This window comes from Calliphora vicina, chromosome 4 (assembly GCF_958450345.1).
Source record: "Calliphora vicina chromosome 4, idCalVici1.1, whole genome shotgun sequence".
Classification (NCBI taxonomy): Eukaryota; Metazoa; Arthropoda; class Insecta; order Diptera; family Calliphoridae; genus Calliphora; species Calliphora vicina.
The window spans coordinates 16,429,462-16,444,950 of NC_088783.1; the positions used below are offsets into that span (position 1 = coordinate 16,429,462).

The 15,489-nt window shown below is 33.8% G+C and overlaps 1 protein-coding gene across 1 annotated transcript; it reads left to right on the plus strand.

Annotated features, from left to right (window-relative positions):
- The first annotated feature begins 501 nt into the window (after positions 1-501).
- On the plus strand, positions 502-11,805 carry LOC135957267 (uncharacterized). Its single transcript, XM_065507987.1, has 6 exons — positions 502-642; positions 706-784; positions 2,955-3,153; positions 3,238-7,527; positions 9,229-9,446; positions 9,531-11,805. Exons 1-6 carry the CDS (start codon positions 506-508, stop codon positions 11,397-11,399), a joined length of 6,792 nt encoding a protein of 2,263 aa, XP_065364059.1. The 5' UTR covers positions 502-505; the 3' UTR covers positions 11,400-11,805.
- Positions 11,806-15,489: the final 3,684 nt, after the last annotated feature.

The window sequence follows — 15,489 nt, forward strand, 5'->3', positions numbered from 1 at the left end:
AATGCAATAACTCCGAATGAAATTTTTGTTAGGTTTTATTTAATTTTATTTTGGGAATTAGGAGTTATTTCACTGTATTGGAAGTTATTTAATTTTTGTTGGGTTCTATCTACTTTGCAAAAGCAGAACCCATAAATATCAAAAAACTGGCTTCACTCAGAAAAGTTTTTTGCATTGACGGCCTTCGGCCGGACGCAAAGGTTTTCTCCTCTGGGGTGTATCAAAAACCGGCTTCGCTCAGAAAAGATTCTTTTTACATCGTCGGCCTTTGTCAGTTTGCAACGATTTCTTAATCTGGTGCGAAATGAAAATCGGCTTTCTGAAATATTATACGGCCTTGATGGGAATTATTTCATTGGGAGTTATTTCATGGTACCTTCTTTTATCACCGCATTACCGCTAAAATACTATTACAGAAGTAATCCAAATTAGCGTTAGCTTTCAATCATTTTCAATGGGTAGGTTTAATCTAATTTCAATATTTCATTTTCTTTTCAGATATAAAATGGAGCAACAAACTCAGGAAAAAATGGAATCTCTGCAAAAATATGTACCTTTTATTGATTTTGTTTTAAAAATAGATGGAAAAAAATATACAAAATTTACACATATTAGGAAATGGATTGTATTGAGAAAAACAAAGTATGTCTGTCTGTATTTTATTTAAAAGTTTCATAACTTTTTTAAATAAAAATTATTTTCTAGATATCCTGCAACTGCCTTGAATAAAATTGAACAGTCCATTATAACACAGTACAAAAATTTGCTAATTGAAAATAATGTGGTAAGTTGAAGAAAAAAACAAATACATTTAATGAAAACTTAACAACTAGTTAAACCGGATTTAACTAGCATGACAGAAACTAGACTTTATTAGGCGAACAGTAAAATACAGTTGGTTTCGTTCCTATGAAAGCTGTAGAAAAGGAAGGGGGTTGGTGTCTCTGTTAATAAATTAAATTAATACACATCTCATGCAGAATTTTTTTTAATTTAAAGATAAACTTACAATTTAAAAAAAATCACATTTAAAGAGTATTATTAGTAATTTTTTGAAGCCAGTTATTATCAAATATGTAAAAAGATTAAGGTTTAGCTGAAGGTTATATTAGATTCGAATATGTATAAGTATCTTGTCTTCATTTCCAAATATTTGATTTAAAGCAGTAATAACAATATTGGCCCATAATCATAGTACAACAGTAAAGTCGATTCTTTTTAAAAACAACTTTAAATCATTTTACCATATTATTAGTAAGACTAAGTTGCACCGTGTTGATGACATCATTTATACAGTGAGTCGTTGATCGCTTTTTTGTCAGGGGTACGAATTGTGACGACTTGCGTAAACCGCAAGGGAAACCACTCCCCCACTGATAAATCATGCCCAGCTCGTGCTAAGGCTTTTGCCATTCACCAGCACTTTTAGTAACAGATTCTCTATATTGGATGTTGATGAACAATTAAATAGGAATTCTGAGGTGAGAACGCCTGATAACAACCAGGATGCTGTAAGGGATATACACAAGGTTTTACCTTATTCAAAGGTAGTAAGAGCTAATGTTAATATGGAGAGGGAGAATATCAAGGCACGTGAGCAGAATCGTAAACACCGAGATATACTAAGGGATCATGAGTTTTCGATGTTCTATAATTTCCCTAAATTAGGCGAATTGAATATTCATCAGGGTTCGCAGGATTCTACCTTTACTTATGGTAATTCTGACAACCATAACATGGCCATGGATTTATTTATTATGAACTTCTCAGGAAGCTACGGCTTTTCTAACAGATAAATCTAACGAACAACTGGATATGAATTCAGTTAGGAAATTTTAATATTCTTTAAGAGAAAAAGTTAACAGCAGTATGAACTATCTGGATGCGGGCAAGAGGACTTACGATTGTTTGTGGGGATTTTAATGACAAATCACCTCTGTGGCGGATTGGAATGGAGAACTCTAAAGTTTTGATTCTTGAATCCACTATTAATGGCTATGGTCTGCTGTGTCTTAATGATGGCAGCCCTACTTTTTAACATCATCGTGTACACCATTCATTTCGGATGTCACCTTTTGCCAGGAACCTCCAGTGTGATTACACTTGGTCGGCGATTGACACCCGAATTACTAAAGCTGCCCACACACGGGTGATTTGTGAGTGCGATTTGTTCGTGTTCGACTTGTTAATGGGGCTGTGCGCGCACAAAATCACAAGTAATTTAAAATTTACTATCACAAATCAGGCGAACAAATCATTCCGTGTGTGGGCAGCTTTAGTAATTTATTTGTAAAAATGTTATTTAATATCTATATAAATCAAGCATTTATAACGGATAATGTCTTATTTCTGGAGGACATTTATGGGGGCTATGTGAAATACATGGACAGTCAGCCAGACAGACGTACGAAAGGACATCGTTAAATCGAAAACTGAACGATTTTAACATATTTATGATTGTAGTGTTATTAAATAACTTTCTTCCTCTGGGTAATTTTATAGCAGCAATAATATAATTTTAAGATAACTATTAATTTTGAAACGAATCCATATAGCATTTCTAAAATATTTTAAATTTGGTAGGTTTTGGTAGTTTTTAATTAGAAATTTGGTAGGAAAAATATTTTATGAGTGGCAACGCTGATGTACATACATATATACTAATTATAAAAATAATAATGCATCCACAACAAAGGTGAAGGGTATATAAGATTCGGCATAGCCGAATATAGCACTCTTGTTTTTATTATGAATATGGGCCATTTTTTTTTTCTTTTTTTGCCCACAAAACGCAAAAATTATATCACCTGTTGTGGCAACGTTAGAAAATCAAATCTGTTTTGTTTTTGAAAATGTTTTCATCTCGTACTGGCGCTAAATTGAATTGCGTGTTTACACATTTAAATTATTTGAGAAAAAAATTATAAAGTAATTTTAATTTTCTAATGTTACAGCAAATACCCGAAAATATATCAAATATTTTTGCACCACTGTATTTCAAAGAATATGTAAATTTATGCTCCGACGAGGAAGAAGATGAAGCACAAGAAGTCAATAAGAAAAAAGAAGATAATAATAGGACGACAGGAAAGCCAAGTGCATCAAAGGAAAGGCGTAAAACAAATGATGAAAAGTATTCCAAAACAACGAAAGGTAAGGCTGTACAAATGATAAAATATCCGTAAACATACGTATGTACATATGTATGTAGTTTACTAATCATATGTATCTATTTAGTTGAAGATAGTGACGATGATTTGGAAATCGTTAGCATTGATTATGTGAACAAAGTCGAGAAGAAAGTAGATACAAATTCAAGCAGCAAATCAAATATTCTACCAGATAAAGTGATAGTTAAAGGAGATGCTGATTTAGATGAGATATCCTATGACATATTATGTAGGATTGATAAAATAGCTGAAGATGACATTAAGATGAAGAGTTTGGTGCACGAACCCATAAATTATACGTATCAGGAAAAAGATTTCCGTGATATAAGTGAAAACAATAGCGAACCGGCTGAAGAGAAAATTTTTGAAAGACGCACAACCTCAGATGTATTATTTAAAAGACGTACAGATTTTCAAGATGAAGTAATCGATGTGACAGATCTGGAAAATAACCAGAATACAATGGAAATGGCTAATTTTAAAGATGATGAAGTTGAAGTGCAAAGTATTGAAAATAATAACAAAAAGTTCTGTGCTAAAAAAACCATAGAAATTATTTCTTTGGATTCGTGTAGTGATGGTGAGTTTTGTAGTGATGATGAACGTCCTACTACGTCCAAGGCGGCAGCTATAAAGGCTGCACGTAACAAAGAGGCTGTAGATGAAGAGGTCACTATTGTGAAAGTAGATGATAATATAAGTGAAGAGCGAAATTCCAATAGTAATAAGAAAGTAGAATTTTTGTGCAATTCCATTGACTCAGTTTCGTTGGATATGAATGAGTTAATGGAAGAATTGAATGACTGTAATGAAACAAGTGATGCCACTCCAACTAAAACCACTACCATTGTGCTCGAAAAACAAACATCAGACGGAAGCAGTGATAAGGAGAATTCCATACAACCAACGGACACAAACAAGACACAAAATCTAAACCAAGACCAAATATGCAAACTACTTGAAGACATTTCGAATAATAAAGATTTTGATATGGATACATTTTATGCAGCTTTGTCATACGTCAAACAGATGAACACTACCTCTTCAAAAACAAATCCACTTGAAAACAATTCTCAACTGCAAACGCCTACTGAGACGCCTCCCCCAGCTCCTCCACCAATTAGTAATAATTTGCCAACACCTCCTGCACATCACATACAACATGAACAATCCCCACAATATCCACAAAATGTTTATTATCCTGCCCAACATTCTCAATATATAGCTCCTCCCTTAGCACCACATTATACACAGAATGGTAATTTTGTAAATATGCCAGGCACAGCACCACCTCCCCGACCAAAAGTAAATATTAACGATCCACGCATTATAAAACAACTACAGGCCATACAAAATTCACCCTTGTTTACTTATAATGTATTAAACTCGGAAACTGCCGCCAGTATAATGCAAATATGTCAATCGCAAAAATTTCAACAACCTCAACAGCGAGCCAACTTTCAAAACAGCTCAAAACATCCCCACAATAATAATAATATGGCTAGTGCTAATAACACTGCAACAACATCAAACCATTTTCGCAAGACAACTGATGCTGCGGCATCGTCATCATCGAATAGTATTACTTATGGCGAGTACAAACGAAGACAGCAAGAGCAAAAATTGCAACTGGAAAGACAAAGAGAACAAGAACGTAAGGCCAAACTGGAACGGGAGAAGCAGGAATTGTTAAAAAAGAAGAACGAAGAAATACGTTCTCAAATGTTGTCCACTTTAACACCATGTCAGGACCAGTTAACTACAATGTGGAGCCAACAAAAGAATTTACCCAAGAACTCTGGTGTTGGCGGCAATAAAACGACTAATGTGGAGCAGGAAAAGCAAAACGCCACGACAGCCACTGTGGAAAATAATGTTGATGGCAAGGAGAAAAAAAGTAAAACGATTACTATAAAAAAGGTGTACACACAAACAAAGTTTAGTAATAATAATAATACTAAGATGGCAGATACAACCCAGAGTAAAGCTAACAACGTAGATCAGAAACTCAACCGAGTTTACAGTGAATTGAAATGTACCTTTAAAGGATTTGATCAGCTTCATGATTATATTCCCACCGTTGACCAGAATTCATTTCGAAAATCTAACGAAAAGCGTCAAAAAACTACGATGAATGGTGCAGACGACAGTGACACAAATTCAACACATTCCGCAGAAGTAGAGGTTACGCCTAGACACATCGGACTTAGGCGAAGATCCAGTATACACGCTCTTTCTGCCATATCGGAGCAATTAGGGCAACAATCCTCGGATTGTTCAGATTCTGATACGAGCCAAAAAAAGATCAGCAGCAATCGCAACCAATCAACTGTTGACCCTAAACGACTTTCAATCGATAACCACAATTCTTTCTCCGAAAGTTTGTCTCAAGATTTTATGAGATCTTTTCCAAAACGTAGAAAAACAATTGATGAGGTCATAAAGACAACAAGAAGAGCAAAGATTTTACGAATTGTAGACGATGACAGTGCATCATGCTCATCGGAGGATGTTATATCATCCTCTAAAGAAAGTGTGACCTTAAAACAACCAGTTATTAAATTGCAGCGTATATCGCCTGAGTTTATTAGAAAACACACAAAAAGACGTAGAGAAGAAACCGATCAATGTTCCAGATTAAAGAAAAACTGTGAGCGAATTACAAACCCGGTTGAACCCGCCCAAAAGCTGTCAAAACTCAAAAAATACAACAATGATTGTCAAATGACAGAACGCAATACATCTTTCTGCACTCTGTGCCGATCAAAACCGTCGGATTTGACCAACCACTACATAGGCAGACACAAAACTGAATCATATGTGTCCAGATTGGATTGGTCCGAACTGGATGAATTATCAATTAATACACCTTTCGCCAAGTTACTGCCCAAAATGAAAAACTATCGTTTTGATCGCTATGAGATCGATTGTCCCTTCTGCAAAGACAAACTTGTAGATCAATTCATAAATCTATACCATCATTATTCCGCACATACAGGAGAGTATGCTTTTCAATGTTCCCACTGTAACCTAACGAAGCCCTACAGACCTGATATACAGTCTCACATTTTACATTCGAAAACATGTCGCAACTCCACCATTAACATTTTGTATCGTTATCCACCCAATGCCCAATGTATTTATCTGCACTACTGCACCATCTGTAATTTCGTGCAACTGAACGAAGCCAATGTTTTGAAACACTTGAGAGAACATCATCATAGTTCCAAAGCTATTCCCAGTAATGTACAGAAATATATATTGGCGGCCATGAGTGATGGGCCCGATGCAAATGAATTTAATAAACCACCGACACCCACCACTGCAGCACCAGTACAAAAGGAGACAACTGTTGATAGAGTTGAAAGGACTTCACCACCGACACCACCACCTGCAGTACAAAAAGAAACAACAACTGCGGACAGTAATAGTAGTAATAGCACAACAACGGCATGTAGTAGCAGTTCAAATGGATTAGAACTCAACAGTGTACAGCTTCCTGGGGAAGAATTGCAGGCTACAACATGTGTTTTAAATTTCAAAGTTGATGATGATGACATACCCGTAACTAATGAGCCTTGTGTAGAGGAAGAATTTTTAGATGATGGCAAATATTCATTAGAAGAGCAATTGAAACAATTGCACGAAGGACCCGCCCCAACTTTAAACACACCACCACCCATGACAGTTATACACTGTTTCGGTAACCATTTAAAGGGTTCTCCAAATGCTGTTACTAACCGTATCACACAGCCACCACCGCCAGATAGACGACATCTACCAATGATTATAAAAACAGAACTCATGGAATTGGAAGAAAGCCTATTAATAACACCACCCAGGCCGTCATGTTCCAAAACGCAAGAGACTAAACCCATTACACCGCCTGTCGCAAGAAATCAGTCTGGCATCTATGAAAAGTATCGCAGCTATCCTCAAAATGTCAACTATTTGGGACTGTACAAATGCATGATAGATGATTGCTATTATTCGACAGACAGCTCTGAAGATTTGTGCACACATTTAACTGATCACTCATCGGTAGATTTGAAAACCATTGAGTCTCTTCAGTGTCCGTATTGTGATTTACCCATGGAAATGCCAATGAGCCCCTTACAATTGGTCGAACATGTAGGCAGTCAGCATGCCCATTTGATTTATCAATGTTCCATGTGTTGTTATCGCAGCTGTGATGCCTCGAACGTAAACGTTCATCAGCAATTGCACCATAACACTGCTCAAAACTCGTGTAAAATTTATAAATGTTCCAGTGACGATTTGCAGGACAGCAACAAACTGAAGCGGTTGGACATGAATGATCAAATCGTAAAAAACATTTTCAAATTAGTTTGCACTGGTAAGTATTTAATCAGCACCAATTTTGAATTATAATTCCCCGGGAGCTTTTTCCCTTTCCCATTTTTCCTATTCAAATTCAATGGGAAAAAACTCCCGGTAGGCATAGTTCATGTAGCTATCAGTATATTTTCTCTGTGAAAAAATATTCGGATTCGTATATGTTTCCATTATGTAATTGGTTCATTTCGACCTTCGCAAACTCATCAGCCACTTTCCTTTGATATCCCTATTCCGAGGGCCCATGTAGGTTTAAGGTTTAATGAGATAATTCATTTTAGAGCTAGTTTCTTGGATAAATATAATCTATGTTCTTCGTTTATACCCAGATTAAACTAATAATTGTGTTTCTCACTTATTGTTTATTTAGTATACAGTGGCGGCCAGGTAATTAAGACAAAAATTGTTTGCTAAATTCCATGTAATTGTCAAATATTTCCACAAATATGTATGCATGAGGACTGTTTTAACACACAAGTGTGTTTTATTCGACTGTATCAATTCATACATATTCACCACGAACTCATAAGATTTTTCTACAACTTGACCAACATTTTTTTTTTTAAATAAACATATTTTCTCAAATTTATATCATTATATTTTTATTATTATAAAATATTTGTACCAAATTTCGTATTTTTAGTTCCATTAGTTTCGGTCATATCATGTTATTAACAGCGGATGTTCGCTGAGGTGGGTCAACGTATTTCCACATATATTTGTCCATATATGTTTTACCGATTTTTCCAAAAATTTTTGAGAAACTAGAAACATTAATAATAAATTGCATACACTTAGAGGTCCTTTTATTTTGGCTCTAACGCACTTAAAATTCAGTTGATGAAAAAAGTATTTGTATTAAATTGGTGGCCACCACTGTACATATAATCTAGGTTTAACTGAGCACAAACAGCTGAAAAATAAAATAATCAATTCGGCACAGAAGCTTATTGTTTTGATTTGCTTTATTAATATCAATATAATCGACTGTGCCGAATCTTATATACACTTCACCATATTATACTTTAAAATAAAAAATATTTTTAGGTAAACAAAATTTGAAATTTTTTTAAAAAAAGTTTTTTACAAATTTTTTTAATTCTTAAAATTTTATTTTTTTAAATTTTTTTGAATATTTTTTTTTATTTTCGAAATTATTTTTTAATTTATTTTAAAAAAGTTTTTTGCAATTTTTTTTTTTAAATTTTTTGAAAAAAATAAATTTTTGGTGAAAAAAAAATTCGGATTAAAAAATATTTTTCCGGATTTTAACCCATTGTCATTGTATTTACATATTGTTAATGACTTAGTAATCCAGATATATGTAGATCAAAAATAGGCCAAATATCGAGGTTATCCCGGGTTTTTCCTTATACCTATCTCAGCCATTTATGAACCGATGAACCATGTATGTAAGTTATTTGGGGGCTACGGAAATTTGATTTCAACATACAGACGGACATGGCTATGTCGACTTCGCTATCTATAACGATCCAGAATATATGTACTTTGTGGGATCGCAAATGAAAATGTAGAAATTACAAACGGAATGACAAACTTACATATATGTATGTTTATCAAGAAATACCCTTGCCACTCATGGTGAAGGGTATAAAAAGTCCACTCAGCCGAAATATATCATCTTGATTTTAAACAGCACTGATGTCTATCTATATCATTTTATTTTACCATTTCATTTCAGTTTGTAATGCTGGTTTCTATCATACCCATTTCTTGATAAACCATCTCAATAGTGAGCACAAGGTGCATGACGCCGATGATTTAAAAATCTACTCTTGCATCTATTGTCCCCTAACAGTTGCGAACAAGCATGAAATACGAATGCATATAGCCACTAAACATCCTGACAAACTGCCGCGCGTTTACGATCACAATACACAATGTAACAGCAGAATTGAGGTAAATACCAAAGAAAAAAAAAACAGTTTTTCTTATTCAATATTAAATTTTAATTGAACATTTTATATTCCGGAATAAAATTAGGATGTGATACGTAGTTCAGATATTGTCTGTCTATCTGAATCGGTGGCCTATGAGGAAGCTGCTAAGAGCGACAGCAATGCAGAAAACCTATCACTGGATATCGTGGATATTAAGCCAGATCTTGAACAGCTGTTGGAAATGAATGAGGAAACCATTAGAGCGCGATTGCGAAAGTTAACTGCACATACGGGTGTAGCACCAGACAAACTTTATCGTTGTCCTGAATCAACATGCGGTGGCTTCTTTTCCATTTTTGATTTGTGGCTGAGACACATGAAAGTCCGTCATCATAGTTTGGAATGTCAATGTCCGCACTGTCCAGCACTAAGATCGCTATCTTTGGAACAGTTTTCGTTGCATTTTGAGGAACACAAACGTCATACGTTTATTTGTTTCCATTGTCCGACAACATGTCCCAACGAAACATTGGCCAAACAACATTTTGCCGAGAAGCATGCTGAGTTGGGGGGCACAATGCGTTACGAGCAAATACGTTTCAATCTCTGCTACTCGTACTCGATTATGATACAAAGCGATTTATGCAAAGAGCGCAACAATTTCATTGCTGAATTCTTGGTCACATTGGATAGTCGTTTGAAAGACTTGGAATCTAGCGAAATCCAAAAGTTAAAACATCAATGGCCAGTACCGGATAACACTGTGTGGATAGACGATTATTTGCCACAGCTTTACAACCGAAAAGTGCTTCGAAACTGTTTAATGAAAGACTGTGCATTTCGTACTCTCAGAGAAGACAGTCTTTTCCATCACTTGCGCACCTCACACGTCACTGAAGGCACAAAATTTATTTGTTCCAGATGTAAATATACCATAAAGATCCACAGCAGTTTCGATGAAATCATTAATCACATCAAATTGCATAGCGAATTCATTTGCATATGCGCAGCTTGTTCGTTAAGCACATCGAGTCGTTCCAAAATGTGCACTCATATAACCGGGCAGCATTCAGCACGTGATGTTCCAGTAATAGAGCTGTTCAAGATCAACCAGATGTTGTTTATTAAAATCTATATAGTGTTCTCCGATAACCATCTGACATTCTCAACAATGAAAAATTGTTTCTGTTGCCCCGAGAAGAATATGAACGGTGATGTGTTCAGTTTACATTTGAAACGTTATCATAAATTTTCATTCAACTACTATTGCGAAAAGTGCCCGAGTTTCCATTTTAAATCGTTGAAAGATGTAAAGTCACATTTTCAACAGTTACATCCTTCAGATAAGCTTAAGGTACGCTGTGAGTTGTCATCTCCGAATGACTTAAGTGTAATATCCTTAAATGAGTTTCAAGTACAAATTTCGATTGGTGATCAACTGCCGTTAAATATTAAAGACGAACCCATAGATGTGTCTAATACTGACAATGATGACGATGTAATTCTGCTTGAAGATAATGATGTAGTTATTCAAGAATCCCTTAGAGATGACAAACTACAGCCGCCTAAAGAAATGCCAAAACTAAAATGTGCATCATTAAGTAAACTGATGCAGCCAACAACATCATCATCAACGTCAATGCAACCAAATTGTCTACCTATGCAACAAGTTTTTCTCCAACCGTTAACATCAACATCGGAATCATTTCCAAACTCAACATTTGTAACCGATCCCTATGGCAACAATAATTTAGGAGCATTTATCAACAACTACACCAATGTATCTTCAAATCATGCCAACATTTTAAGTTCTACGCCAAAAGTCAATAAAAACGTGAATTTTTACATGCCACAACATCAACACCTCAACCCACAAACAATAGTACATATTCAAGCACTTCAGCATATACCAATAATTTCAAGTACCGGGGAATTTTATGAGTACGACTCCAGTAATAACGCAAAACTATGACGATATACCAATTGTTATGATCTCCAGCGCAATCAATTTTTACCTCCCGGCTGCAATGTCGGCAACGTAACCTATTATTTTTAATTAGTTTTATTAAATACTTAAGTTACTGATTTTCTTAATATCGATGCCTTAATATAAAAAAGCCCTAACTCGTGGTGAAAAAACTGTTTGGGCTAATTGTGATATATGATCGGACCATTTATCAAAATAAACGAAAATCTGGACTAGGGCCTTTTTATATTAAGGCATCGATATTTGTTTTATTTTTTTAGTTTGAATTAATCATAATTAAGTTTCGTTTCAAATATTTTGAAACATTTTGTATATTATCCGAAAAATTTTAAATATAAATTTTTTTTTATTACAAAAATATATGAATATGTACTTCTGGATCAATTTTAAATGAATGTTTATTAATTATTTACACAGAGAGAGGATTTTTATTAATCAAGATGGGTTGACGATATTAATATTGTTACGAAATTGTACTTGAATTCAAATATAACAATTTTAACGGCTGATTTAAAGTTGCATAATGCTTTCAAATAGCAGTGCCCAAACTTTAACATATCTGTGGGCATTATTAACATTGAATAAAAGCTTTCAGTTGACCATTGATCGTAAGTTGGCAACGCTGTTTGCTGCGACCGTATATTCGAATTCGAATATTCAGTTAAAGAACATTGTAGAAAGTACACCACAGATGACGTATGTATTAGAAAGCTCTAGACAGTTAAAGAGAAATCTAGAGTGCAGATGGCAGTGTTATAAATAGTGGCAGAGGTTGCAGTCGTGAGTGAGTTGATCAGAGACGCTTTTCGAATAAACATCAACTGAGTGCCTTAAAGTGTGCTGTGTTTTTTAAGTGAATTCGTGTACATTATAAAGTGTGTCTGTATTTCTGCGAATTTATAAACGTATATAAAAAACATTGAGTGACTATTTAATTCTGTTGTTGTACATTTTAAATAAATAAAGAGTTGTTACAATTTTCAAACTACTAAACGGTCTTTATTTGCAATAAAAAGTATCCGGTTTATTTAAAGGAAATAAACCAACGTTTTGAAAAGGTTAAAACGTAACAATATGTTGCCTGTTGAGAATGAAGAGAATATTTGTACGATACACTGTATTTCTCCTGCACTTTATTTTGCATACTTGTTATGCTACTTTATATATTACTATGATTTTGCAACTCTGTATATCTTTGAACTAACGACTTTACATTGTAAGATCGTTTGCAGTTTAATAAATGTATTTAAACCAACATTGCCTTTTTCTATTCCGTTTCTATAACAAGGTTAACAAAAAAAAGTAACTGTTTCTTTTCAATACTTTGCAAATTTTCCAAATATGGACAGATTTTCTTACATCCTCAATTTCAATTTGTTGAATAGATCCTATTTTCAAATTTCAAAATTGTTTTAAAATTTTTTGTTCAAAATTTTTTTTTTTTTGTTTAAAATTTTTCTAAAAAAATAAAGTTATTTAAATTTGTAGTGAAAAAAAATTCGGGTTAAAACATATTTTTCCCGATTTTGAACCATTGTAGGTTCAACTTACTATAGAACCTTATGTACATCATTGCAATGGACTTATCTATCATTAGAAATTCACCCTTATCGTGGTTGGCGTAAACGTCTTACGCCTACGACAGTTTCGTACTAGATTAAAGAACCAGTTTGCTTTTTATATTTAATCTAGTACGAAACTTGTAGGCGTATGACGTTTACGCCAACCACGATAAGGGTGATTATTTAAATAGCAACCGAGCCGATATACAGTACAACTTCGACAGTCCGGACTCTCCAATAATTCGGACGCTTCTTCTACATTTCGGACAACTTCAAATTTTTACCTCTACAATCCGGACAAATTTTTTTTATGTAAGAAAAAAATTAAATTCCGGGGGTTTCCCGTTTTTAACTCGCATGTTTTGTTATTCATACTTTTATATACATTTTGCACTATCATTACTTCAGTTTCGGTTCATTCTTTCGCAAGCATGTTTATCTACTTTCATACCAAGTGCCATGTCTTTAAATAAACAACGAAAACATAAAACACTAACTAAAACTAGGAAAATTGTGATGTTTTACAAAGTCTTGATGATGGAAATACTATTAGGCAGGTTGCCGATGTAATAATTTAATGTTTTTTAATAAATCATGGTACATACATACATATCTATGTATCTAATTCAATGAGATTATTTTAATAATGTTCACTTCTATAGTCCGGACAACCCGATAATCCGAACGTGCCCAAAACTATATGTGTTCGGATTGTCGAAGTTGCACTGTATTGATGTATCAATCGTTTTTTTAAATTAATTAGGGGCTACGGAAAGTTGATTTCAACATACAGATGGACATGGCTATATCGACTCCGCTATCTATAACGATCCAGAATATATCGCACTTGATCAACAAGAGGGTATTACCTGAAAATTTTTAAAATTTCACTTTTTTCAAGAAATCTACTAACAACATCAATATCTATCAACTGTAAAAATTTCAACGTATTCCGATTACTCTTTCATCTCGAAAATAACATTTGAGACCATTTTCGTGATAATGTAGTGGCTATACTTTTATACAATAAAAAAGTATTATTTTAAGTTAATATAAAAGTTGAAATATAAATGCATCGTATATTTTCATAAACAAGGTATTGTTTTGAGTTGAGCCTTTATTCTAGTTAAAAATAAGCAAATTGTTTTATTTATATTTGGTTGTATTTTGAGTTGATAATGTTTTGTTGATAAGATTGGTTTTACTTTATGATTTTAATTCGAAATGTGACTCTTTTTATAATAAAATTGTTCACATTTTTTCAGAAAAATGGTATTAACTCAAAAAACAGATTTTTTTGCAATAATTGGAAAAATTTAAATGAAAAACAATGTACATAATTATATTTTTAAATATACATACTATGCTTTATTCAGATTTTCAAATTCTCTTAAAATGTAACCACAGTTTTTATCCTCTACTGGAAATTTTGAGTTAATACCCTCTTGTTGTGGGTTCGCAAATGAAAAATGTAGAAATTACAAACGTTGCCACTCATGGTGAAGGGTATAATAATGAAAATAAAGAAGACTGAAAAAATAATTCACGATAGGGAAAATTTGATCGCAGTAGCATCATTTTTGGGAAATTTCATTAGCAATTCGGATGAATTGAAAGTATACGCCCCTGTTCTATAAATCGAGTGATTTGAAAAACCTATAATAAACCTAGGACCTTTTATGGTTTATTATATCGCACGATTTTATACATTGAAACAAGTTTTTTTACTCGAAAGTAAAAGTAGTAAATCAATTGGATTCGAATTACAGAACACCAGAATATGTATTCACATTGCATATGTTAATGAATTAGTAATCCGGATATAGGACAATAACCGATTTTAAATAGCAACCAATCCAGGACTATATCAATATATCGGTGTATCAATTAAGTTTGTAGACATCGGATAGTTGTATTCAACACAGAGACAGACACGGCCATATATGGCTATATATATGACAAACTTATATATACCCTTATCGCTCATGGTCACAAAGTATAATTTGTGTGCTCATGTTGAAGGATATAAAATTATTTAAATATAAATAAATTAAACGTAAAATTTTTTTTTTAAATTTAAGTTTGGTTGGCGGAGTTAAAAACTCTCAAATTGCCAGGTTATCCCACGTTGATTTTTGTTTCCAGTCGACCTATATCTTCATATAGGACGCTGGAACATTAAATCTTGTATTAAAAAGTTAGGTTATGAAAACCAATTGCATGTTGACAATGCAAACTTCGAAGAAACTGTAACGCGGTACAGTTAGACGACGCCAAACATTATCCAATGCGAGAGTGAGCCGCAAAACTCTCGAAGGAAGCGAAAAGGGACGGCCTGATTGCCCTTAAGGGATAATGGCAATGACGCGAGAACTCTTTCTCCACCCGGATCTGAATTACGACAACGTAAAATTCAGTTTAGCAAAAAAAAAATGTCTTCATATGGCAACACATAATAAGTGTATTTTTCAATATGTGTTGGCAACATTACTGTTTCTAATTGTCACCTTGAC

Excerpts from the sequence above, each read along its gene's own strand:
- LOC135957267 (XM_065507987.1), top strand. The coding sequence starts at position 506 with ATGGAGCAACAAACTCAGGAAAAAATGGAATCTCTGCAAAAATATGTA. Across the intron at positions 7,528-9,228 it reads TTTCAAATTAGTTTGCACTG|TTTGTAATGCTGGTTTCTAT; the intron begins GTAAGTATTTAA and ends ATTTCATTTCAG. Across the intron at positions 9,447-9,530 it reads AATGTAACAGCAGAATTGAG|GATGTGATACGTAGTTCAGA; the intron begins GTAAATACCAAA and ends GAATAAAATTAG.